The 27,942-nt window shown below is 35.1% G+C and overlaps 2 protein-coding genes across 2 annotated transcripts; one reads left to right on the top strand and one right to left on the bottom strand.

Moving 5' to 3' along the window:
* Positions 1-43: 43 nt before the first annotated feature.
* Positions 44-6,043, bottom strand: LOC141713659 (putative ethanolamine kinase). The gene is made up of 11 exons (XM_074517168.1): positions 5,732-6,043; positions 4,796-4,887; positions 4,459-4,565; positions 3,981-4,086; positions 3,743-3,865; positions 3,526-3,617; positions 2,419-2,503; positions 1,927-2,032; positions 1,776-1,842; positions 559-651; positions 44-375 (listed from the first exon to the last, which is right to left on the bottom strand). The coding sequence occupies exons 1-11, from the start codon at positions 5,863-5,865 to the stop codon at positions 247-249; spliced, it is 1,134 nt and encodes a 377-aa protein (XP_074373269.1). The 5' UTR covers positions 5,866-6,043; the 3' UTR covers positions 44-246.
* A 2,958-nt stretch (positions 6,044-9,001) lies between these two features.
* On the top strand, positions 9,002-9,838 carry LOC141715225 (uncharacterized). The gene has a single exon (XM_074518700.1). It carries the CDS (start codon positions 9,002-9,004, stop codon positions 9,836-9,838), a length of 837 nt encoding a protein of 278 aa, XP_074374801.1.
* Positions 9,839-27,942: the final 18,104 nt, after the last annotated feature.

Here is a 27,942-nt window from a genome sequence, read left to right as displayed (position 1 = left end):
TATATACGAGTGTACTATATTCAAGTGGTAGGCAAGCCAAAAATCAAAGAAATAAAATAAAATAGATAAAATAAGACAGAAGTTGACAGCAAGGGCACAAATCAACAAATAAATGGTCACAATATACAAATTGTGAGACTACCTAATAATATAGTACGGGTAGAATGTTGAAATTTATACAAAAAAATCACTTGTTGGAGCATCTATGATCTACAAACAAACAAATAGCATGCGGTTAGTCAACTTTTACCCGCTTCCATTTTTTGATAGGTAAGACTCTGCAAGAGATAAGCACTTCTCCTTCTGCCTTCTAAATTCATCATATCGCAGGAAGAAATAACCAAGATAATCAAAGTCGATAGGAGACATCTTTGCCTGACAGGTAAAACCAAATTGCTGATAAGATTAGAAAATTTGGTTGTGCCTATTATGAATATGCATTCAACTCATACTCGACAATATTTAAAAAAATTTGGCATGTTTTTACCCCTAAAATAAAAAGTTAAGTGTCCATTCTCATCGGTCATTCCTGAGCAAACTCAGAATATAAATACATACCTGGATCAATGCCCACAATGCCCAGTACATGTGTGAAGCTAGCATGTAACAATTTGTCTCGATGTATAATTCTTCCAGATCCTTATCCGATACCTATTAGAATGAATGTGCAACAATTTAACATTAGCTAGCACTTTATTTAGTGAAATAGTGTCGATGCATGTAACATGTGAACCAAGAGCTATGTTTGTTTTAAGGATTATAGTCCCCAGACAATTACCTTATTTATCTTAAATGACTATCATTCCATATAACCACATTTCAATCATCTTTTTAGTTCATTTATAAAGGATTCTTATACTTGGTAAGAGAAGGTATTATAATCTCATAAAATGAACTAGTTCTATGGAATTATAGTTCTTTATTTAAAATTAAAACATGTTTGTCAAAACAATGCTAACTTCTTAAGATACATTTTCATACATTATTACCGAAGAACAGGGCAGAGACATTTGAACAATGTGGGCAATTGAATACCAACACATATATTTAATATCGCAATTAATGCAATAACTAACAGGTCTCTAATAGCAAAAAACTGAAATTTAACCATTCTTTTGGTTTTCCTCGACTTGCTGGCCAATTTTGAGGTTTTATATCGTAGTGGCCACTTATTCCATATAAAGCGTTTCACTTAACCCAACTCTCCCTATGGGGCTCGATTAAACCACTCGGAACATTATACTGTATTCCACTATAGAGAATTCCAGTTAATTACAAAAATGTCACCATGTTATCCTGTAATGGAAGTATTAAACTCTACTTATATTAAGTTTTACTTATTTAGAAAATGTCACTGTATACTCTTTAACAAAAAGCTCATAGTTTTTTTAATTAATTTCAAAAAATGTACCTGACCTGGTTCGATACAAATAAAACTAATTAACTAAGGTTCAACATGTTTTTAATAGATGCTGTGGAATCACTTCAAATAGTGACTATTGATTTTGATTGCTCAAATATATTTATAAGTAATAAGAATTTAAACTTTAGCAAAAAAGAAAAGGAAATAAGATTATTTTTTTCCCTAGCTAGTAAGTTTTTTTACATTAAACCGCTAAAATATATACCAAACACTTGATGCTTTTTAAAAGATGATTATTAACAGTTAATAAGCTACCCGAAACCACCTTAAGAGTACTGAACTATATCTATGAAGCAGAATAATGAGACAAGAAATCTCAAAATCAAAATAATTGTGCTCTACCCTCACATACCTCTTGGGGTTTGTCGGGTTTCAAATAATGCTTAAAAAATTGATACTGCTCATCCCTGTTTGGGTACCTATATTAACAGCATGCTAAGAATTCAAATTTATTTCGGAAAAGCATTGACCATAACATAATTTTTTAGGAAAAGATAGCATACAAGCTGTAGTCACAGTCGTAACCAGCATATTCGTTGAAGTGATTTCCAATGTCAAAGCCTCTGTAACTGTATGATCCGTACTCAAAATCAATGAAATAAAGTTTTTCTAGACATCAGTGAAAAAAACAGTTAGTGTGATGAAGCCCTATATACTCAAGAGGAATTTCAACTATATGCTTGCAGCAACAATAAAATGAAAGAGTTAGCACAGGTGCACTAGATGTAAGGGTATATTATAGTACAATTTTGTGTCAATATCTCATCATCTCATTACAAACATTTAAAAATGAATTGTAAACAAAATGGATTTATGCATCGAACATATGCTTTAGAATTGGACTGAAATGAGATTTATGTACTTCATTTCACATAACAAAAAAAGGTGATTCCAGGAGAACATAGACTAGAGACATATTGGGAACGGCGGACATATTAATTCTAGTATTAAAGAGCACGATGTTACAAGTAACAGAGGAAGGTAATGTATCATACCTTCATCATCGTTAAGCATCAGATTCCCAGAAAGCAAGTCATTATGAGCAAACACCACGGGAGCATTAAGACGACCTGTCAAATCCTGTCCCAAATTCACCAAACAATTCTCCACAAATAAAACTAAGTTCTCTGAAAGTGTCAACACAAAATCACAAACACGTGACCCTGAAACAAAACTAGACTTTGATTTTTCTTTTTAATTAAACAATTGAATGCAACCATTCTACGGTAACAGGGCTTCAGTTTTTTGTAACATTAAAATTATTGTTATATATTAATGTTTAAGAAGACATTATGTATACCACATTAAGTACAATCATCTCATGTATAATAGCACTTATCAGCTACAGAAAATATGCGAGTTACTGAAAGCATAACCAATTTCCCCGTAGACAATCCTTGTGAAGTTTGGCCACACAAGCAAGACTGTTTTTGCCAATTGGAAACCTAATTGTGTAAGTAGATACTATCTGCTAGATTAAATTGTTAAGAACCTAGAAGAAGAAAACAGTGACCAACTGTAATACACACACACACACACACATATACATATATACTTATTGAGCTCTAGGCACTTATAGTAAAGTAGACTTGATCAAGATTGTTTGCGAAGCAATAAACCATAGTATAGAACTGATAATTCTATATTCAATATATAGCTCATTACATTTTGACATAATTTTGTGCTCAGGTTAACAATATCGACAAGATTACATAGATGGCTCTCATTGCTGCTACCATGAACAGTAAAGACTGTTACTGGTACTAACATAAGAGATACAGTAAGCTAAAAGACATGAAGTAAAAAAAATTACTGTTCAGACATATTTGAGTTGATGTATGCTAAGCAAAAAAGAACAATTCAGCATATTAGCTAGTAACACGCTAACACATCAAAACTGCTTGACAATTTCCACGAGAGAACCAGATGTATGAATCAATTATACAGGGAAGAGGGCACTGTTTCAGTAGAAGAAGTAGAATACTTTATTTTTTATTATACATCACATGATCAAAAAAAGATGAGTAAACTTGACTCGTGAGATGAATAAAAAGAGGGGGGGGGGGAATCAGGTCATTGCTCAAAATGCAATTAAAACATACCTTGAGCGTAACAAGTTCGGTATGTATCTCTTCGAAATTCACTGTTTCATACTTTTTACACTTCTCATTGTCATCAAACTTGAGATTGGATGCTGCAAGTATCAAAAAATGGACCACAGGAGGTAACATAATCAATATGATACAGAATTAATCGAAAATTAGTTCTTTGGAAGGAAAAATAGGTCAAGTCTGATACAACATAAAGTGAAATAGGGACCTTGCTTGAAAAACTTGAAAATATCATTCCACAATTGAGGCTCTTTAGAACCTGGAACTTCCACCTGGTGGAATTTACGAAGTTGCTTTGCAATTTTCGCAGCTAGGTCTGGCTTTCTCATGTCTGTTAAGAAATTAGAGCAACAACTTGTCAAGCTAGCAAGCATATTTAACGAAGAAGGTAGTATATAATTTCAGTAAAAAAAATACCATCATAGAAAATAGAATGCTTATTGTACCTAAGGGGCCCAAGGTACGAGCATGTATAAATGACTGAACCATGCCATTTCCGAAAACTCCAAGCAACTTGGCACCAAATCCTGCAGCTGAGAGGTATTGAATGGCCTAGAAAGAACATAAGGTGTAATATTACATCTAAACTATCAATGATGCCAAAGTAACACCATTTAACTTAACTTAACATGATATATATACATATACCAAAAGAAAACATTGCACGGGAAACTTTTTAATATTTTATTACTCATGGTTATGCTTAGTGATCCACAAAAGGACACGGTATGCAGAAAAAGGGAAGGCTTTTTGCACCATAAACCTATCAATTTACTATTTCGTAAAAAATAGTATTGAACTAAATATTTATAGGGTATAATAAGTACTGAACCCCCCCCCCCCCAAACTAAAAAGAGAGAGGATATGATAAGGCATGTGGACACATATAATTGCACTACTGTAACCAAAACCTTGGCAACACACCTGCAGCTCACGTTCCCGATTTATAACATATTCAGTATTTGGGCCATACAATCTGAGTGTCATGTATATCGTGCTTCCATTATCTTCTCTAATGGATACCTTCAGCACTGCAAGTAAAATATATATTTATATAATATATATTGATAAACTTGGAGTTGGAAGAGACATGTGATTGAGATTGCGGATAATTAAAAAGTTCTTGTTTATGCAAGTTACTGAAAAATAGAGTTGCTATAGCGATATTTATAGGAAAACAGCAAAAATATGGAAGGAAAGGAAATAAATTATCATAAACCATCAATTGATATATATATATATATAAACAAAAACTACCCACAGAGATTTGTGATGCCACCGGACACCGTCTCAATAGAGAAATCTGACTCGTCTTTATTTGACCAATTTTTGAACAGATCCTTGTATAGCTCTCTGTTTAAATATTCCACCCCACCATCAAACATGTTAGAGTGCAAGAAGAAACCAATAAGTTGATTATTACCAAAATAACATATTATAATTTTAACTCAAATCAGATCCAAAATAACGCTAGAAAAAGACACCGAGTGGGGGAGAGGAAAAACTGGAATCTAAAATCAACCTTATTTCTAGTACTATTTATTCTCCTGACATCACAATGCTTGCTTACATTATAACTACAAGCCACTATACTTCCTAATCATAACAATACAATAGAGATTTAAAAAAGCTGTGGAGGTAAGTACGTTAATCAACAAGTTTGGAGGTATATTGATATTGTATTCATTAGTATACTGATATCGTATTCGTTAATAATCAGGTGGAATATTATATGTTAACTATGTGAACATGATATCGAACAACAAGATGTAATTCAAACTAATCCAGATATAGCAATTACTTCACTAGAACTTAACCTCAGAGCTTATACAATGCATAGAGAACCTAAAGCAAATTACAAATAAGTAAACTAAGATTAAATAATTTTAGGGAACAAAAAGCAAATTAAACATCATTCTAAGAAAATAATAAATTAAGCATGTTAAATCAATAATGTCAATCTAGATTTTTCGAACAATTTGCAAAAACAGAAATGAAATGAAATACAGAAGGCTATTCCTAAGCTAGGAGAGGGAGGGAGGGAGAGTACCGAGAGGGAGGAGAGAGAGAGCGAGAGAGAGAGAGAGAGATTACACGGAGAGAGGGAGAGAGAGAGAGAGAGGGAGAGAGGGAGGGAGAGAGGGAGAGAGGGAGAGAGAGAGAGAGAGAGAGAGAGAGAGAGAGATTTGAAAATTACACGATGCGAGGTTTCATATCGGGGAGAGAGAGAGTGTGATCGACGGTGAGAGAAGAATGAGGAATATCAGAGTTGGAGCCATCTCCAGCAACCTCAGCTTCCATGGCGTTCCAGATCTTTGCTGCTGATCCCATGTATGTATATATCTGTAACTGTGTGTATATCCTCAATCTCTATATTGCTCTGTTATTTTGTCACAATAGAGATTTGAAATGTTTGCACCAAATTGCAAAATTATCGGAGTTCCAGCCGTTAATATAAAAAATGAACCAATTGTTTAATCCCAGAAACAACAAATAAGAAAATAGTTTGATATTTTCAAGGAACCACACGTAATTGGAATATAAATATTGTCGAGGTAGATTCATAGTTCATACTCTGCCTACGTGTCACAGTCGTGAATACAAGTGATTTTATTATTATTTATTTATTTTTTCTCAAAAATTAGTTTTCTCGAAATTTTCTTTAACTTTAATTTATTTATTTTTCTTGGTGTTACGCCCAGATTCCTTCGGGTGTTTGAACAGGCTTCGGCTGCCTTGAAGATGGCTTCGGCCAATACCTGAAAGTGAAGAGAATGCGAGGGTTTGTACCCCCGATTCACCTCCGACGTGAGAATAAAAATCTGGTTGTAAAGGTGAGGTAAATAATACAAGAGAAGCGGAGTGTTTGTGAGAAACTTTGTGTGTTGTCTTACTTTCCAAGGGGTTTTATACCCAACTTTAACATGAATGTATCTTACGTTAGTCATCATTAAGGAGGGAGTGAAAATTGGGCGTTATGCTTCTTCTCCTTTCCAACGGTCCTGAAGAAGAATGGGCGTTGGCCTGAGGTTCTCCGTGGGCCTTCGGCTTATGGGCCTGGTGGGCCTTCGGCCCAATGGCTCTATCGTCCAACGGGCCTTCGCTCGTAAGGCCTTATTGGGCCTACAGCTAACACTTGGCTTGGTCGATCAAATTTATATTTATAATTATAAATTTCGAGGAGTGTCCTTCAATTATTTATTTAACTTTTCCCAAAAATTAGTTTTCTCGAAAAAAAAATTAACTTTAGTTTATCTTTTTTCTTGCCTTGATCGGACAAATTTATATTTATAATTATAAATGTCGAGAAGACGAGTGCGTTTTTGGATCGTAATAATGTGGCGGTTGAGGTAGGAAGTTAAGTATTGCAAATTACTCTTGTTTCGGCCAATTGTTATCGTTTCTGAGAGAGTGTCTGACACGCATTTTAAGATGTATATAAAGTATAGTTTTATATTTTTTTTAAATTTTCTTTTTTCTGAATAAAAATAGAATCTTTAAACTTTTATTCAGAAAAAGAAAATTTTAAAAAAAATTATAGAACTATACTTTTTATTCATCTTAAAATGCGTGTCGGACACTCTTTTAGAAACGATAACAATTAAGAGGGACCGAGTAAGTATTAGATTTGAAGAAAATGCAACAAGCGGTATAACAATTAAGAGGGACCAAGTAAGTATTAAATTTGAAGAAAATGCAACAAGCGGGCAGTACTTATACCATCTTCAATGTAAAGCTCATTTCTTCTTTTTTGTGGGTTCTTTTCTTACTGCCAAACAAGCAAAAAAGGAGCTGGGCTTAATTGCTCCGATACATAACTAGGTACGACCAATATTTGACCCCACCCAACTATATTATTATATGTTTTTGGTAAATCTCTTCCGACATTTTAAATGAATAAAAAAATAATATAAAGGACAGTAGGTGCACACTTGGTTGAGCCTGAGAACGTGAGACTCACCAATTTTTTTCTTTTTTTCCAACACATAAATTTTAACTTGGATCTCTTTCACGGTTTCCAATGCAGGAGTCGAGCATGTATTGGAGATGGTCTTTAGGGGTGTGCATTCGATTAACCGAAATCGAAACCGATTTTTTTTTCGGTTAACCGAAACCGAAATAGTGCAAAAACCTCTACCGAAAACCTAACCGAAATATATTCGGTTTTTAACCGAAACCGAACTTAATAATTCGGTTAGAACCGAAAATCGAAATTTTAAACCGAATTTAGGAAAAAAAATCCAGAAATTGCAAAAAAACAGAAATTGCACCTATTATACATAAGTATTAAGCTTGAGTATGTAAAAGCAGAAGTGGTGACCAAATGAAAATTCACAGGAAATGTGAGAAAAAATCACTACAGTTACTCAAGATAGTCATATGGTTATCAAGAAAGAAATCTGTTGTGCTACTGATGTTTAAGGCTGAAGTTGTACTGCAGTCGCGACATTGTGTGTAACTGCGTATCTATAAGTATTTGTTCGTCGGCCCAGTGAGAAGACCGAAGAGAGGAGACATGATATTGAGGAGAGTATATATTTTATTAACTTATGTGGTTGTATTACTACTAATAATAAATATTTTTATTTTTATTAAAAATCGGTTATTAATTCGGTTTTCCGGTTAACCGCGGTTAATAACCGAATTACCGAAAAACCGAATTTCGCAAATTTTTGTACCGAAAACCGAACCGAATTTTGAAGATTGGTTAACCAAACTGAATTAATTTCGGTTATTCGGTACGGTTATCGGTTAACCGAACCGAATGCACACCCCTAATGGTCGTAGGCCTACCAATATATATAGGTATAATCAAAAATGAGATGTCGGGTACATGAAAATAGGGTATGCGGTAAGATATGAAGTTGTGATTGGAAGTTGATGAATAAAAGTGGCAGGGAAAAGTGATGGATTTGATGGAAATATGGGAGAACAATGGGGTAATAGATTTGTTAATCAATATATTTGACGATGGAGACATCAACTTGTTAAGGGCCAAGGCCCATTTATCTAAGTTAATTAAATTAAGCCTAGTCCATATAGTTGTGCACCTGTTAACACATGATTCTAGATTGATCCTAGTAGAAACAAATGAGCAGCTATAGTACTGCAGTGGTCCTGTATGGACGTTAATTACTTTTGCCCGGTCCATATAGTTGTGCACCTGTTAGCACATGATTCTAGATTGATCCTAGTAGAAACAAATGAGCAGCTGTAGTACTGCAGTGGTCTTGTATGGACGTTAATTACTTTTTTCTTGGTGTGGTAATAGTCCAAATATAGTCAACTGTCTAGGATGAAAAGGACTGTGATCTCTATAAGAGTCTAAACAATGCATTGTGAAGGGACACAAGATAATGAATGAATGAAAACCTTTCTCTGCATATATTGTTTCATGTTTATGTTTATTTTACTTTGCTTTCATGGTATCAGAGCCAGGTTGGGTTAAGTAACACAAAGAGAAAGGATGGCTATGGTGGCTACAACTGATGCAACTGGTTCAAGAAGAACGACTACGATTGATGCAACCAGTCCCTTGTATTTACATCCCTCGGATGGAAATAATTTTATGGTCATAGACAAACTTCAAGGATCCTCAAATTATAGATCCTGGAAGAGATCAATGGAAATAGCTCTCTCTTCAAAAAGAAAGTTAGGGTTTGTGACTGGTACTATAACCAGGGATGACACTGATACAGTAAAGGGTGAAGCTTGGGACACATGTAACAATATGATAATCTCATGGATATTTGGTTCTGTTTCAGAATCAATCAAGAAGTCAATAATGTTCGTTAGCAGTGCATATCAAATTTGGAATAACCTTGAACAAAGGTTTGCACTCACTAATGGATCTAGAAAGTACAAGATCAACAAAGATCTTTATGAAAGCAGACAACAAGGGAAGCATATTAGTGAGTATTATACTCAGATGAGGACATTATGGGAAGAGCTTGAATCTCTTAATGTATTACCTGCTATCAAAACTATGTCAACAGAAGTCATAAATTTTGTTAGTGCTCTCACACAACAAAAAGAACAACATAAGTTATTTCAGTTCTTGAATGGTCTTGATGAGATCTACGGGGCACAAAGGAGTCAACTTCTCATGATTCCTAATCTTCCATCTGTGGAAACAACATGTAGCTATCTTGAACAGGAAGAGGCACAAAGAGAAGTTCTTGGTCATGTAAGAGAAGATACAGAAACATCAGCAATGTTTAGTAAGAGCACGGGGGAGTATCTTCTAATGCTCAATCCATACCTTCTATACAGTGCACAGCTTATGGTAAAGCAGGTCATATGACTGACAAATGTTGGACTGTAGTGCTTTCCAAGCTGGCAGCCTAAAGCAAAGCCTCAGGGACAAAGTTCATCTAAAGGAAAATGAAGGGGATTCAATAACAACAATCAGCAAAAATGGAATAAAGGAAGAGGCAGTACTGTTGGACACAGAGTTGCAGCAAATGCACAAGGTCAATATTAGAGTGATGTAGGGTTTTTCTCAAGTAGTGTTGGATCAATTACAGCACAACTTGAACAACTCCTGAGGATGCTTCCCAATTCAATAAAAGGAGGAGAAATCGATGATGAAATAGAGGGAAACTATACAGGTATGGGTTCTTGTCATTTTGCTGACTCTGTAAAGAATAATGAATGGATTTTAGACTCTGGAGCATCTGATCACATGACTGGAATATTTTGTTCTATGCATGATGCTAATCGATACAAAATTAATTCCTTGATTAATTTACCTACTGGTGAAACTTCAGAGATATCTCATAGTGGAAATGTAAGCTTGAAAAATGAAATAGTGCTGAAAAAGGTCTTATATATTCCTGCGTATAAGCAAAACTTGTTATCTGTGAATAAGTTATGTCAAGATAATGCTTTTAAGGTAGTGTTTCATGATAATTACTGTATTATTCATGATAAAATGACAAATGAAGTAAAGGGTATAAGAAGGAGTGAACATGGCCTCTACTACTTGATAAATGAGCCTATAGTTGCAACCTTACAAAGAATTAAAGACCAAAATCTGAGAGCAGTAGGTGCTACAAAGGAAAGTATGAGTCAAGCTATGGCAACCAATTCATGTAAGGAAGTCCCCACTGTTATCAAGAATGTCACAAAGTTGAGTAAAGAAACTTTGTGGCGTCATCGATTAGGGCATGCACCTATGAAGAAAATAATGATGATTGAAAAATTGGGATTGAGGAAAGAGGGTTCTGATTTATGCTTAACTTGTCCATTAGCAAAATTTACCAAGCTTCCTTTTAGTAAGAGTGAGTCAAGGGCTAGAAAGGTGTTTGAGCTTGTTCACATTGATAAATGGGGACCATATAGAGACAATTATAGAGGAAAATACAAGTACTTTCTCACCATTGTAGATGATCACTCAAGAGTGACATGGATACACTTGATGCAACTGAAATCTGATGCATTCAATGCAATCAAGAGCTTTGTCCAAATGGCAATGACTCAATTTAAAAAGAAAGTTCAGATTATCAAATCTGATAATGCATTGGAGTTTAATGATAGTAAATGCAAAGTCTTGTTTGATCATTTGAGGATTGTACATCAAACATCTTGCAGTGATAGACCACAACAAAATGGAAGGGTGGAAATGAAGCATAGAAACATACTTGAGATGGCTAGAGCTCTAAGATTCCAAGTAGTCATGCCTCTCCAATTATGGGGAGATTGTGTCCTAGTTGCTACACATATAACCAATAGATTACCCACTCCCTTACTTAAGAATAAGACACCATATGAGCTGTTATATAAGAAGGAACCAAACTATGGACATCTGAGGTCATTTAGTTGTCTTGCCTTTACTCATAATCCAAGTAGGGAGAAAGATAAATTTCAAGCTAGGGGCACACCATGTATCTTCATTGGCTATTCAGCAAAGCAAAAAGGGTACAGACTTCATAACTTACTAACTGGTACTTCATTTGTATCAAGGGATGTAAGATTTCATGAATCTGTTTACCCGTACCACATATTTCACTCCACTTCAGCTGATGGAACTGGAATACAACAGACAGAAGTGAATGAAACATCAACTGGTGACACTCACTCAATATGGATGGAGTATGAATATGAAGATGAGACTCAGGCTACTGAAATAAGTCAAGAAGAAAGTGAAAGTGCTGAAATTTCTAATCAAGAAGTTCAGCAACTCAGAAAGTCCAGCAGACAACATAAGGCTCCACTATGGCAGTCGGATTATCACATGAGTGCAAATCATGTTCAAAAAGTTGATGAGGTTTATGTGACTCATCAATTCTCTTACTTCATGGCTGAGGTAACTAAGGGGGGGATCCAAAGCACTTCAAAGAAGCAATACAACACAGTCATTGGTTGGAAGCAATGAATGAGGAGTTGGCTGCATTGGAAAATAACAATACATGGGAAATCACTGATCTTCCTCCTGGTAAGCATGCTATAGGGTGTAAGTGGTTGTATACCACTAAGTATGATCCTCAAAGAAAGATCACCAGATATAAATCCAGGCTTGTGGTTCTTGGTAATAGACAGAGGTACGAAATCGATTATAAGCAAACCTTTGCTCCGATTGCCAAGTTAACTACTGTTAAGTCTATACTAGTTGTGGCTGCCATCAAAGGTTGGTTTACACATCAGATGGATGTAAAAAATGCATTTTTGCACGGAGAGTTGAAGGAGGAGGTCTATATTAAGCTTCCACCGGGATATCAAGGAGCAGGTTTCGGATTTGATGTAACAACTAGGGGAAGTCCCTATGTGTCAACACAATTAAGCACTAAGGTATATAAGCTGATAAAAACTTTGTATGGCCTCAAATAGGCACCAAGAGAGTGGTTTGATAAGCTCAACTCAGTTCTTAAGAAAGTTGGATTTGCTCAGTCTAGACAGACTCTTCACTGTTCACCAAACATACAGATGGGGTGCTTACTGTAATTTTAGCATACGTGGACGATTTGATTCTCACTGGGAACAGTTTGCCAGCTATTGAAGAGGCTAAACAATTCTTGAACAGTTAGTTTGAAATGAAGGACCTTGGTGAATTAAGGTATTTTTTGGGGATAGAAGTTGATAAAAGTGAGAAAAGAATTTTTCTATCACAAAAGAAGTACACCACTAATCTTTTAAAGGAGTATAATCTCCTTCACTGCAAACCATTGAGGCTTCCAATGAACACACATGTCAAACTCATCTCTACCTCTGGAACTCCTCTCTCTAACCCTTAAGATTACCAAAGAATTATTGGTAAGTTAATTTACTTAACATTCACCCGTCCAGATATTGCTTTTACTGTACATGTGTTAAGTCAATTTATGCATAGCCCTACAAGTGTTCATTTTCAAGCTGCCAAACGAGTTATGAGATATCTAGTAGGGTCTCGAGAACAAGGAATTCTATTAGCTTCAGATTCTGCAGCTACTCTGCAAGCTTATTGTGACAGTGATTGGGCTGGATGTCCCAACACCAGAAAATCAACTACTGGTTTTTGCCTTCTTTTGGGACATTCCCCTATTGCCTAGAAGTCCAAAAAACAATCCGTTATTGCTCGATTTACTGCTGAAGCTGAGTTTCGATCCTTGGCAATGACGGTCTGTGAAGTCATGTGGGTTAAGAAATTACTCAAGGAATTGGGATTAGAAGACCTTGGGTCTACACTTATATTTTGTGATGACAAAGCTGCGCTTGCAATTGCAGCTAACCCCGTGCATCATGAAAAAACCAAGCACGTGGAGATTGACTGTCATTTTATCCGTGATAAAGCAATGGAAGGTCATATTAGTCCTACGCATGTCTCCACTTATTCTCAGGTTGCTGATGTTTTCACCAAAATCTTGACTACTGCTCAACACCAGAACCTCTTGAACAAGTTGGGAGTTCAGTCATCCTCACACACAGCTTGAGGAGGAGCGTTAAGGGCCAAGGCCCATTTATCTAAGTTAATTTTATTAATCCCAGTCCATATAGTTGTGCACCTGTTAGCACATGATTCTAGATTGATCCTAGTAGAAACAAATGAGCAGCTATAGTATTGCAGTGGTCCTATATGGACGTTAATTACTTTTGCCCAGTCCATATAAATAAATGAGCAGTTGTAGTACTGCAGTGGTCCTGTATGGACGTTAATTACTTTTTTCTTGGTCTGGTAATAGTCCAAATATAGTCAACTGTCTAGGATGAAAAGGACTGAGATCTCTATAAGAGTCTACACAATGCATTGTGAAGGGACACAAAAAAATGAATGAATAAAAACCTTTCTCTGCAAAATATTATTTCATGCTTATGTTTATTTTACTTTATTTTCACAACGTAATCTTATCAATTCCTTTGAGTAATGTGGATTCATATTAATGGTACTGGAGAAAGGAAAGAACAGAGTTGTACTCTTTAAAATCAGCTTATATCATGATACAATAAAGCAATATTATTAAAAATCTGAATATAAATTCCGGGATTCGGAAGAGACTTTGGAATTTAAAGGCCCCCCAAAGACAAAGCATTTTCTGTGGAGATCGGCTACCGAGTGTCTACCTACAAAAGACTTGTTTCGTATGAAACATGTCGATGTCAGCATTATGTGCGTTCTATGTAATATGAAGCCTGAAATCACAGCTCATGTTCTGCTGGGTTGTTCGTTTGCTCAGGCATGTTGGAACATCATTAGGGTTTTTTTCTGGTAAATACTCAAGAGCCTTTCAGGGATGAGAAATATTTTTAATTAATAGGGGGTAGAGAACAAGCAGATGGAAATAATGGTGTGTTGGTCAATTTGGAAGAGCTGGAATGAACTGGTATAGAATCAAAAAGGAATGGAGTTAGTGGATGTCGTAGAGTCGGCTAGAGTGGTCCTTAGTCAATGGCATAGTACTCAAGACAAAAAAATTGATCAATCAATGGGTTTGTTGACACTTGATGATGGTGCTGAGCAATGAACTCTTCCAACAGAAAATAAAACTAAGGTAAATACTGATGTTGCGATATTTACGTCCGATAATTGGTATGGTTATGCGTATATTTCCAGAAACCATAAGGGGGAATTGCTGGAGGCTCCTTCGAGTTGTAAAACGGATTACATTACTCTGGAATGTGCTGAAGCAATAGGGATAAGAGCAGCATTGAGTTGGATAAAAGGACAACAAATAAATGACGTGATATTCGAAACTGATTGTCTAGTTGTTGTACATAAAATTAAAAGTAATGCATAGATGTTATCATATTTTGACAGGATTTTTCAGGATTGCAGACTGAGTTATGTTGAATGAATTGAAAGATAAAAGCGTGTTATGAAGGTTTGTTAAGCGATATGCAAATAACATAACTCACTTCTTAACGAGTTCTATTTATCTTCTAGATGATTGTGGGTGGAGAGTGAATAATAATCACCCGGAACTCATGAATGTATTGAAGAAAGATTTGAAGTCTTAATGAATTTTTCTCTTCTTTGGCAAACAAAATCTACATTTGAGTTAAAATTTCAATAAAATTTGGGGTGAAAAAGTGCTCGTGACAAATTGTTATGACCAGATTTGTTGGCTATATTTTTTGTGATATATTTGTTGGTACAATTTGTTAGTTGTTATTTGTACTAGCTTAAACGCGTGCGATACACGAGTTTTCATTAATATACACAAATATTTTTAAAATTTTATTTATCCAGTCATGTAAGAACTTTAATTTTAATATATTTACATAAATATATAACAATTGTTTTTTTAAAATAAAAATATTAAAATAATTAGGAAGAAGTTGTGTTTGTAGTTTGATAGTATATGTTGGAGGATAAGGAGACTGTCTAGTAGTTTAGCAAATTTAGTAGTTAAGTCGGTGTATAACACTATTTTTCTATTTTTAATAAATAAAATAAAGGGATAACCGTTGAATCAAATTATAACTCATTCAAATTATTATATATTAATATTAATATGTTTTGTTGTAAACTTATATCGTCTCATTTGATATATTTTTTCCCAACTGGTCCCTTTAAACACTAAAAAGGGAGGTCTAACAAAAATCGATGATAAGACTCAAGATGTTCTAGGATACAATATTAATTTTCTTTTTTTACAAATTTACACAAATTTATTAATTTGAGCCACACAAATCTTAAGATACTACGCGACTAGGTTAAAAAAATAAATAAACGGGTAAATAATTAGTCGATTTATTTTCGGATCCCTTAACAAGATATTGAATACAAATTTTTTTATAGCTAAAAATGAATTCGATAGTCTACCGAAAATTCAACAGTTACCAATTTCATATATCTTCTGAAAAACACCAACGTCACGGTTGTCCTTCATGCAATTATATATAGCTCAATGTTCAAATTTTTCGTTGTAATAATTGAGATTGGAGGTACATATACCCTCACAATATGAACAAACTTAAACAAACTTATATTATGAAATGTGAGTTCTTGAGATTTGTACCACCGTGTCATTCTACACCACTTCGATGGGAGGATTCCAGATCTCCCAATATAAATCATCATTAACTAAATGGTGTAAATAAGTCAAATTATTCATAAATTAATTGAGCTCGGCTCGTAAAATATTCGAATCCAGTTCAATAATAATCGAGCTGGGTTCGAGCTATTCATATTCCTTACCAAATCGAGTCGGACTTCAGATAATTAGGCTATTATATATTTTTAATTTTATTATTATGAATATTTTTTTATATAAATATTTTATATTTTATATATTTAATCGAATTCGAGTCGGGAAATCATAATTCGAGTTTTTGTCCATATTTGGTCAAATTTATTCAAGTTTTCGAGTCGAACGCTAGCATATCGGATATTTTTTAAGAGCCAAGTTTCAAGTTTAAAATTAAAGACTTGGTCGAATTTGAGCTTGAGTTCAAACTTTTTCATCGAATTCAAGCCAATCCTACGGTGTTTGACTCGGTTTGACTCAATTTACAACAAAAGTTAACTCAAAATATACCAAGAGTTATTAAACTTTAAGCTATCGCAAGGATATATAGCAAGCAACCCAGAAAATTTGATACCGAAAACAAAGAGTTATTTAAGAATGAGTATTATTAAAAGAAAAATTAGATCAACGGTAGAAAGTGACATCAGGCCGGTGAATAAGCCACTGGTGGAGGGCGGAAAAACGAAGAGAGTTAGCTAATAAAAGGATATATCAGTATTAATTTTACTATTCATAAATCACGATAGTTTTTTTAGAATTTAAAGTAGCAGTTTAATCTTTATTCTTGTCAACTTAAAATAGAGTTGATTTTGAAATTATAAATCTATACTATATTATAATAGACGAAATATTAAAAATTTGGTAATTGGTCGGTCAGTACTTGCTGAAATTACTTATTTACCCTTAATTATTAAAATATATTTTATTAATGAAATTACTTAACTACCCTTAAATATTAAAATATATTGTACTAATTTAAATTAATAATTATCTTTCACTTTACACATGCACATAACTTTGCTCATCACACGATAGAATCCAAATGTCTTCTTGATATTTGTAGAGTATCCAACAAGTTCCCCGACTTCGTCATTGAAGCAGAAAGATGAGCGAATTAAAAGAAACAAAATAATAAATCAACAACTATATTATTTTTTTCCTCTCCTTTATGTGAGAGTCGTTTGTTTTTCTCTCCATCTCTCTTAAAGTCTGAGGTTAGAGAGGGTCTGTGAGAGGGGTGGCATTATGGCTAGGTATCAAGATATCGATGTCCAGATGGTTGACTTAGATATTGATTTAGAGGAGAATGGTAGTTTTGAATTTACAGAAGAAGTATTAGAAATAACCAACAAATTCAAGCTATGTTTGATTGGGAGATTCTTAACGGAGAAGAATCTTAATGTCCGAACGATGAAGGCAAGACTTGCGGATATCTGGAAACCAAAAATGGGGATCAACATAAAGGAGATAGAGGATGGAATTTTTTTGTTTCAGTTTTATCATGCAAAAGATCAGCACTGGGTATTGGATGGTGGCCCTTGGTCTTTCGATAATGCAATGCTCATAATTCAGGCTATTCCTCCTGGCAAACAACCGTTGAAGGTTCCTCTTTGGCATATGAATATTTGGATCCAGATTCATGATTTCCCTGCTGGCTTCATATCTGAAGTTGTAGGCAAGCAACTGGGAAACTTTTTTTGTGAGTTTTTGGAGTATGATCCAAAGAATAGTAACAGCATTTGGCGTGAGTATATGAGGATTATGATTCGTATTGATGTAAGGAGGCCATTGAAAAGGAAGAAAAAGATCAACAGGAAGGATGGCACTAACTTTGTGGTCCAGTGCAAATATGAAAGATTAGGAGAATTTTGCTTTTATTGTGGGATGTTAACACACACGGAACGCTTCTGCCGTAAGAATTTGGAGTCCAAGGAACCCACCAATGTCAGGGAATGGGGCAGCTGGCTACGTACACCACCGCGAAGGATGACGGTTCCAGGCAAAAGCAAATGGTTAAGGGAGGAGGACGATCAAGGATGGGAGGCACGTGTGGGAAGGGATAACTGTCAGGAGAAAATCTCGAAAATTGAAGTTATGGATAATGGTAAGGCTAAAAATATGGGGAGGAATTTTAGGGATCCGTTACATGAGTCAAGCGGCAAGCAAAGTAATAAAAAAAATTCAAATTTCCAAAATAATCAAGCTTGCAGTATTTTTAATAGGTCCAGTAAGACTGGGCTGGATCAGGAGGAGCTAAATGGGCTTAATATTGAAGAAAGAAAAAGGCGAAGAAGTGAGTCTAATTTTAATGCAACTATTTCAACTGACATGGAACTGAGAAACAAGACTTCTGGGGATACTACTATGGGAACTGTTCTTTCTAACATTGATTGTGCAGTTTCAAAAACAACTGAAATGGCTAGCCAACCCAAATGAATTATTTAAGCTGGAACTGCCGAGGATTGGGGAATCCTCGAGCAGTAAGATGTATGGGGGATGTTATCAAAACCCATAAGCCCGATATTATTTTTCTTATTGAAACTCTATCGTTGGATGCCCGTTTCAGCGAGTTATGTGTGAAGTTTGGATATTCAAGTCATTTTACAGTAGATAGTGTTGGTAGAAGTGGAGGTTTAGCTTTGTTATGGAAGAATAATGTCTTGTGTCAAGTTGTGGGACATTCTTCGAACTTTATAGATGTTCATATTTTAGACAACGGTGTGGCTAAATGGAGGCTTACTGGCTTCTACGGTTACCCGGAGCATTCTCGAAGACGAGACTCTCGGGCTCTTATTCGATCTCTTAATGCTTCATCATCTCTGCCATGGTGCATTGTAGGAGACTTTAACGATTTATTGAATGCTGTTAATAAGAAAGGTCAAACTCCGCATCCCCGATGGCTTCTTGATGGCTTTAAAGAGGCAATCTCTGACTGTGATTTGGCAGAAATTGAGTTGGTGGGAGGTAATTACACGTGGGAGAAAAGTAGGGGTAAACCCAATTGGGTCAGGGAACGACTGGACCGTGCTTTTGGAAATAGTGAGTGGTGGACAAAATTTCCGACTTGCAAGCTGTCTCTAGGACAATCTATTGTTTCAAACCACAATCCAATTTTTCTCGACATGGTTAGTACTCAGTTCTCTATGCCAAAGTTTAGATTTAAATTTGAAAATATTTGGTTGAAGGAACCTTCGTTTCATGATGAGGTTGTTAGTTTTTGGAAAAGTATTCCTCTAATGCACCTTCTTCCTCGTCTTGAATCTGTGTCAAATTTTGTGGCAAGATGGGGTCGAAATATTTTTCACAAATTTAGAGACAAGATAAAAAAGAAGAAGGAAGTACTTCAAAGTCTAGTTAATTGTGAAGATGAACTATCGGTGAAAGAATATTTTACGGAGAAAAACAACCTGGACAAACTCCTTGAGCATGAGGAAGTGTATTGGAGACAGAGAGCAAAACAGTTTTGGCTAACAGATGGAGATACAAATTCTAAATATTTTCATGCTGCAGCATCAAAGAGGAGGAGAAGAAGTAAAATTCCTTTTCTATTGAATAGTGTGGGTGATAGGGTGGAAGACCAAGCAGGTATGTATGACATAGCCCACAACTATTTTATGAACATTTTTTCGGGAGAAACTGTTGTGAATGCGATTCCAATGGTGATCAGTAACCTGGATAATGAAAAACTCACTACCGATATTCAGTATGCAGAATTCAAAACAGTTGTTCATGAGATGCACCCGGATAAATCGCCCGGTCCTGATGGCTTAAATCCGGCTTTTTTCCAACATTTCTGGAAAGAGATGGGTAATGATGTTTTCATGTGCTGCAAAGACTAGCTTGATAGGTGTAAGATCCCAGCTGACCTGAATTCCATGAATATTGTACTGATTCCTAAGAAAGAAAACCCAAACACGGTGAAAGACCTCAGACCGATAGCTCTTTGTAATGTTATGTACAAGATTATGGCGAAGGTTTTAGCTAATAGACTCAAGAGGCTATTACCACGGATGATTAGTGAAAATCAATCAGCCTTTGTACCTGGAAGGAGTATCACTGATAACGTCTTGGTGGCCTTCGAAATTATTCATCATATGAAGAGGAAAGACGGTGGAGAGGAAGGGGATGTAGCTCTCAAATTAGATATTTCAAAAGCCTATGATAGGGTTAGTTGGTGCTATTTGAGAGTAGTTATGCGAAAGATGGGATTCTGTAGTAAATGGATAGACTGGATTATGTTATTTGTTTCTACGGTCGAATATCATATTTCTTTCAATAATGAATTGATTGGTTCTATCACTCCGCAACAAGGTATGCGACAGGGTGATCCACTATCGCCATACATTTTCTTATTTTGTGTAGAAGGTCTCTCTCATGCTCTGAAGGATGCTTCAAGGAATGGAAACATCTCGGGTATAACAGTGTGCAATGGTGCTCCGCAGGTTACCTATTTACTTTTCGCTGATGATAGCTTGTTGTTCTTTAAAGCTAATACTCAAGAGGCCACTGTTGTCAAGAATGTTCTGCACATGTATGAGTCCTTATCTGGGCAAGCAGTAAATTTGCAGAAATCTGGTATTCTGTTTAGCACTAATTTGGGTGATGGGTTAAAGAAAGATATATGTGATATTCTTGAGGTCTGGAATAATATTCAGGATAGTCATTATTTGGACCTCCCTTCTTTGGTGGGTAAATCGGAAAAAGCAGTTTTCTCCTACATAAAGGATAGAGTTTGGCAAAGAATTGAAGGATGGAATGAAAAGCTACTATCTAAGGCGGGAAAAATGATCATGATCAAAAGTGTTGCCCAAGCAATACCGTCCTACTGCATGTCATGTTTTCCGATCCCAAAAACACTTTGTAAAGAAATTTAGAGGATGATTAATAATTTCTGGTGGAGCTCTAATTCAAGGGAGAAAAAGGGTATTAAATGGCACAGATGGGAGGCCATGTGCTTACCGAGAAATGGCGGTGGTCAGGGGTTTAAAAATCTACAGGGTTTCAACTTAGAATTACTGGGTAAACATTGTTGGAATTTTATGACAAGGCCTGTCACATTGGTGGCACGCTTATATAAAGCAAGATATTTTCCCAATTGTCACATGCTTGAAGATGGGCAAGGAACTGGTCCAAGCTTTATATGGGCGGGAATTTATAAAGCAAAAGAAGCTTTGAAGAATGGGTTTCGTTGGGTGATTGGGGATGGAATGAAGGTAGATGTCTACAAGGATAGATGGTTAAGGGAGAAAGAAGGTTTTATGGTATCAAGGGGCTACGATCATGAGATGAATAATGTGAAGGTTAGTAATCTTTTCTATCCTGGTACAAGGTCTTGGGATGCTCCATACATCAGAGGAATTTTCAATGAGGAGGATGCCCATGCAATTCTAAACACTCCTATATCTAATCATCAGCTTGGGGACAGGTTGGTATGGTTTGCTGCAAGAAATGGTGTGTATACTGCTAAAAATGGTTATCGTTATTGGGCTAATCAAAATAGAGCGGATGTTAATATCCAAGAATTACCAGGGTGGAGTAAGATATGGAAGCTGCAGGTTCCGCACAAGGCTCGAATATTTCTCTAGCGTTTGGGTCGTAACAATCTCCCTGTTCGTGATGCTCTTCGACGAAAAGGCATTCATTTGAATATTGAATGCCCTTTATGTGTTAATAGTCCTGAGACAGTAGATCATGTTTTCCTCGAATGCAGTTTTGCTAACAGCTGCAGGAAATAAGTGGGGCTTCACAGTATCTTACCTGTTGGTCATACTTTAAACACATGGTTGCTTCAGTCTATGGCAAGTGAAAAAACGGAATTAGCTCTGAAAATAGCATTTATTCTTTGGGGTATCTGGTTTTTTCGAAACAAAAAGGTATGGGAGAACAAAGTGGTAACAGCTCAGGTGGTCGTTAATTGGGCTTCGACAAGGATTATAGAGTGGTAGCAGGCAAGGAAAAAAGCTCAACCAACACAGGTGGGAACTAAAGCGCCTGCTAACCATGCGAACAAATGGAAATGTCCGACTAGAGGTATAGTCAAGATTAATGTAGATGATGCGGTTCCAAAAGTTGGACATTGGTTTTCAGTAGGAATGATTATTCGTGATAGCTCATGATTTTTCCTTGAAGGACATGTGATGAAATTTGCAGGTGTAGTATCTCCGTTTGAGGCTGAGGCTCGAGGGATTTTGGAAGTGATGCACTGGATTGAGGCTTTAGATCTGCGTAATGTCCAAATAGAAACGGATTCTTTGCTCACAGTTACTGCTATTGAAAGCTCGGATGTTAATCTGCTTGAAGTGGGGAATATAATCGAATCTTACAAATTGAAGCTACAGGAGAGAAGTGATGTCTCGGTTGTCTATGATAGGAAGCAAACAAACAAGGCTGCTCATGTTTTAGCTCATAGTCCTTGTTTAACTGGTTGCTCCGAAATATTCTATTCTCCTCCAAGTTTTTTGTTGGAGACATTGTTATCTGATTTTCCTAATTAATAAAATTTCTTGGTTTTTAAAAAAAAATCAACAACTATATTGTCATGTCTACGCTTCTATACCATATATACTATACTGTATTATTACTGTACTGAATTATAATAAACAAAACTAAAAAAATTTATAGTTACTTTTTTTATTTATATTATTTTTATACTATCACATGTATTATTTATCTATACTATATATTTATCTATACTATAATAAATAAAACATTAAAAGTTTGGTTGTTCGGTTGATTAGTCAGCTAATTCTAATTTTAATTGATATTGAAATCAATTTCCTCTAATAAATTTTAGTTCTAATGCATATCGAACTCTATTTTATCCTAATTGATATTAAATGAACAAATTTAAGAATTCAATTCAAGTTAAATTTTTACAATACACACACACACACACATATATATAAATTATACAAAGTTCGTGCATCACACTTTTAATTCATATCGATGTCAACTTTCTCTACCAATTTAAATTTTAATTAATGTCGAACTCTACATTATTTTAATCGATATTTAAGTTAATCTTTTATATCAATTTAAATTCTAATTCACATCGAGATCTATATTATTCAAATTGATATTAGAATCAACTTATTCTACTAATTTAATATTTGTTCAATTAAATTCTAAAATTATATAATAACCAATTTAACTATTATTATTTTAAAATAATATACACCTTTCATTCGAGCTAAAATAAAATTATAATTTTGATATGTGCTAAAATAAAATTTAACACAAACTAAATATAGTTAAATTGGTTTGGTTGGTGTGACGCCCTCCAAACCCGGGGTCTTCTAACTCCTTTCTCCAAAAGATCTTATAATTGAGTTGCCAATTCCTTCATCTCCTCTGGTGCCATTCGATACGGATCTTTAGAAACTGGTTCTGTTCCGGGTGCTAAATCAATCACAAACTCAATTTCTCTATCGGGAGGTGACCCTGGAAGATCGTCTGGGAAGACATCTGGAAACTCATTGGCAACTGGAATTACTTCTTGTGCTGGAACTTCTTTGCTGGTGTCTATCACATGGGCCAAATACGCCTCACAATTCTGACGCAATAACTTCTTCGCTTGAGCTATCGTTAAGAACTTCTTATCTTGCTTACTCCCTCAAAATATTACCTTCTTCTTACTATCCAAAGTCTGAAGTCTCACTTTCCTATTCTTACAATCACTCTGAGCGTTGTTCTCTGACAACCAATCCATTCCTAAGATAACATCAAGTTATTAGCTAGTTCTATCATTAACGCTTATTCTAACAATTCAACTTCGCAATGCAGTTTATCGACAAAATCTTGAAAAATAAATGACCTTGTAGCTCCGGAATCAATTAAAACTTTAGCACATACGGAGTTGACTGGAAGCGTACCTGCAATTATGTCGGAACTTTGAACAGCATCATGTATGATCATATTGAACGTCCCGGTTTTGGGTTGAGCTGGTGGTCCGTCACTCTTTGGCATCATCTGGGGTGATGGTCCTGCAGTCTTTGGCACATTTACCTCTGGAGCTTGCTCCTTACATTTGTTAACATAATTCCCTATCTTCCCACATCGGAAACATATAACGTCTGGCATCTGGTTACGACACTCATAAGCGTGATGTCCTTTCATGTTACATCGGCAGCAAATATCGTTAGCCTTGCAAGGTCCATAATGCTTCTTACCGCACACTCTACAATCTGGAACTAATGGACAAATAGTCTTTTGTTGATTCGGGTTCCAAGACTGATTATCTTGACCTTTCTTTCCAGCTGCTAGTCCTTTAATTCTTGGCACCTTTGCAACTGGACCTGATACACGGCAGTTCCTGTAGAGGTATCCGGCCTTCCCACACTTGAAACATATAATCCTCGACTTTTCAATAGACATTCGATTTTTATATCTACTCGCGTAGTGTCCTTTCTGATTGCACTTAAAACATGATATATTAGCCTTACAAACCCCAAAGTGCCTTCTTCTACAAGTTCTGCAATATGGCTGCGGTGGATAATTAGAACTCTGCTGATTGGGATCCTGAAATTGACCTTCTTCTAGGTTACTCTTTTCTTTGAACCCATTATTCTGGTAAAAAAACAAGCAACTTATATAATAATCTGTCAAGCATGGTGTCAAATATGTAGCAATCTTTTAGCATATCAAAATTCTCAAGCATTGTCTCTTTTCAAAATATCATAAACTTGCTACCATATTAATACATGCGACATGATTATCACATAACCTGCTTATTATCTCAAAGAATAATAACACAAAGAAAATTGACGAAGAATTATCCAAACCTCTTAAACACTTGCTCAAAATCTCAAATAAACCAACAAATGGTGGATAGGGTTGCAACACAACCTTCCAACCTCTTTCATCACTTCTTACTATCCTCAGAAACCAACAAAATAGCAAAGCAATGCCATAAAAGCCTAAAGATGAATGCAAAACAGGAAACCTGAACAGTAGGCTATAAACAAGCCCAATAACCTAAACTTAACCCTATAAGAGTTAAACTACACGCGCCTATCTTATGTGATCTTTCTATGACTTACTTACGACAACCCTAAGCCTGTTTCAGTGACCATAACCTGTAGCTCTGATACCAACCTGTGACACCCTCCAAACCCGGGGTCTAGATTTGGGGGTCACTGACTAATAAAATAAACACATCGGAATAAAATAATAAATATGACCCCTTGCATGCAACTAGATCGATCACGGGTTATAGTATGAAACAAACATTAATACAAACCACATGTTATTACAAGCCGTAAGTTTATTTAATTTTACAAACTATTCAATTTTATTACAACCATCTATACTATTCAAGCGTCCCAAACTGTCTACCTGGAAAACACACCACACTATTTACAAGCACTCGACTTCTGATCAAACCTGGAACTCAGGCCTGCTCTGGCCTAGCTGAAAGAATCAGAATAATAAACAAGTATGAGCCAAAGAAATGCTCAGCAATCAGTATATAGCTTATGTTTTAAAACAAAAACAACAATATATTTGATATGAGCAAAACCAAACAACAATACATGAACAGTATCAAAAACTGATATAAGTTTTGATAATAAACAACCCTTTTATAAATATTTTTACTTTGGATTAGAATCCTCGAACGACGGTATGTTGCCACCATTGATCAGCTGCGGAGCAACACCGGTATGCCGAAGCATATCCAACTAAACAAACGGGGCACCCAAGGCACATATTGGCCTAGCGAGTTAGTATAATCAAATATAATACATGGCTCACACTGGACCGTTGCCGCGGCCTCTTACGCTACCATCCAATCTATAAAAACATTTTTTAATCAATGGAGTCGGATCAAGCGACATCCTTAACATAATTCCATGTTAGATATATTTGATAATGTCATGGCTAATATGTCTTATGTTTAGCTTTCAGATCTTGTGTGAACAGGATAGATCAGTACTTAACTGTTGATCAGTACTTATACTGGAAGTCAGGACTTAGGGATATCAGTACTTATATTATCAGGAGATAATCATCAGAAGATAGATATCAGAACTTAAGTGCTGAAGGACAATCAGATAAGGACAGTAGCTGATTAAAGGAAAGAAGATAGAGATAAAACATAAGAAGAGATATGCATGAAGAAGGAATTCCGTGAAGAATGGAATACTTGGAATAGAAGATATCTGATTGATATATATTAGGAAGCAGAATTATATTCCATATCAATTAGCGATTATCTTGTAACTGTGTAGTATATAAACACAGGCATAGGGTTTACACTATAAGTGTTATCATTATCGAAGTTATTATTCTTTATAACCCTAGCAGCTCTCGTGATATTTGTTCATCACTGAGAGGTAACAGTTCCATATTGTAATAGAGTTTATTGTTTCAATAAAGTTTGTTTTCTGTTCGATTTGAGTGTACTATACACTGTATTCACCCCCTCTACAGTGTGTGTGACCTAACATTCCCCATTTCACATGGTCCGGAATCATCTCAACAACTGATGGTGAAATAACTAGAACAATTAGTTTCGCTAATCTCAACGTTCCACTGTATGGAGTAATTTGTAGCGAAATGTAAAAACGTTTAACTATTCTGAACTTAGAATAGGGAAGAAATACTTGAATAATTGAGTACAAAATGAATATCACTTGAATGTGAAATGAAGGTAAGGATACTAGCAATTATGCTACAAGAAGGTTCTAGAATACTCGCGTAATAGGAATCATAATAAGCGTAATAGGAATCATAATAAATATCACTTGAACGATAAGTGAAGGTAGGTATACTTGCCTGGTATGCTTGATAACCTTTTACTATAACCCTGGCTTACAACTGCTGGCTACTGACTCTGTCTAATCCTTGATTGCACTCCTTGCTACTTGATTCTATAAACAAAAGGACTATCTTAATTGACATAACCAAACTCAATTGACGTAACTATACGTCTTGACATCTACCCGATTGTTTATAACTAATCATGTCATTTTAAAACTGTAAACAGATAGCATGCATACCACATAGCACGTAATCATGGTATTCATATAACACGTAATCATATATTTCATGCAACACATAAATCAGATAATCAAAAGATAGGTCTCAGTACGTTCAGAACTGAAATCAGGTTAATAACAGTGTTTATCGATTAAATACCGACTCAGACTGATACACAATTCAAATGACATTGCATTACAAAATAAATTAGGCCTCAAGAGTATTTTTATTGAAAGCGTAATATTTTTCTGAGTCTGTACGCGTTCGTTTCGTATTAAACGGACGAACGGTTCATTTATTACGAATAAAATAAGAATTAAATAGAAATAAATCAATTAATAATATTATTAATTGCAGTTTAAACACATATTAATTACTCGGAAAAAAAAAACTGGTCCACACGGGAACACAAATAATAGTTATAACACATAATATCATGGCAATAATCATTTTAAACTTATATAAGCACATACAATTTATTTATTTAACATAAAATATTCACATAATTTTCCCGGATATTACAGTTGGTATAATGTGACTCAAATTAAAATAAAATAATAAATACTGTTGATCCTAATAACAAAATTATATTATTGAATCAGGATAAAATAAAATAATTATATTATTCATAAAAGCTAGAAACATATTATACAGTTGATCAAGGCTAAAATAAAATTAAAATCAAAATATAATTCGATCAACTAAAATAAAATCTTTCTAGGCTAAAACAAAATTATCATGTTGATCCGGGTTATAAAAAATGACAATGATTTGGCCGGTGTAATGTAAAATATTAATTCAAAAATAATGAAAAGTTAATATCAGACTAAACATAATTTGTTTGTATACTATTGATTTAAACTAACTTAACTTTTAATCAAAAAAATTGTGATCACGCGTAGAAATATGAATAAAAATATATTATTGAATGAATAACATTACTTTTATTAGATACATCTTCTTAAAAAATTCATGAACATATATTTCA

The sequence above is a fragment of the Apium graveolens genome, chromosome 3 (assembly GCF_009905375.1).
Source record: "Apium graveolens cultivar Ventura chromosome 3, ASM990537v1, whole genome shotgun sequence".
Lineage (NCBI taxonomy): Eukaryota > Viridiplantae > Streptophyta > Magnoliopsida > Apiales > Apiaceae > Apium > Apium graveolens.
This window is presented reverse-complemented; position numbering and strand designations above follow the sequence as displayed.

Bases quoted from the DNA above. Each gene is read 5' to 3' on its own strand.
- LOC141713659 (XM_074517168.1), bottom strand. From the start codon at position 5,865: ATGGGATCAGCAGCAAAGATCTGGAACGCCATGGAAGCTGAGGTTGCT. The intron at 4,888-5,731 runs GTAATTTTCAAA...ATATTTAAACAG, and splicing joins GATATGAAACCTCGCATCGT to AGAGCTATACAAGGATCTGT. The intron at 652-1,775 runs GTATGTGAGGGT...TCATTCTAATAG, and splicing joins AACCCGACAAACCCCAAGAG to GTATCGGATAAGGATCTGGA.
- LOC141715225 (XM_074518700.1), top strand. From the start codon at position 9,002: ATGGCTATGGTGGCTACAACTGATGCAACTGGTTCAAGAAGAACGACT.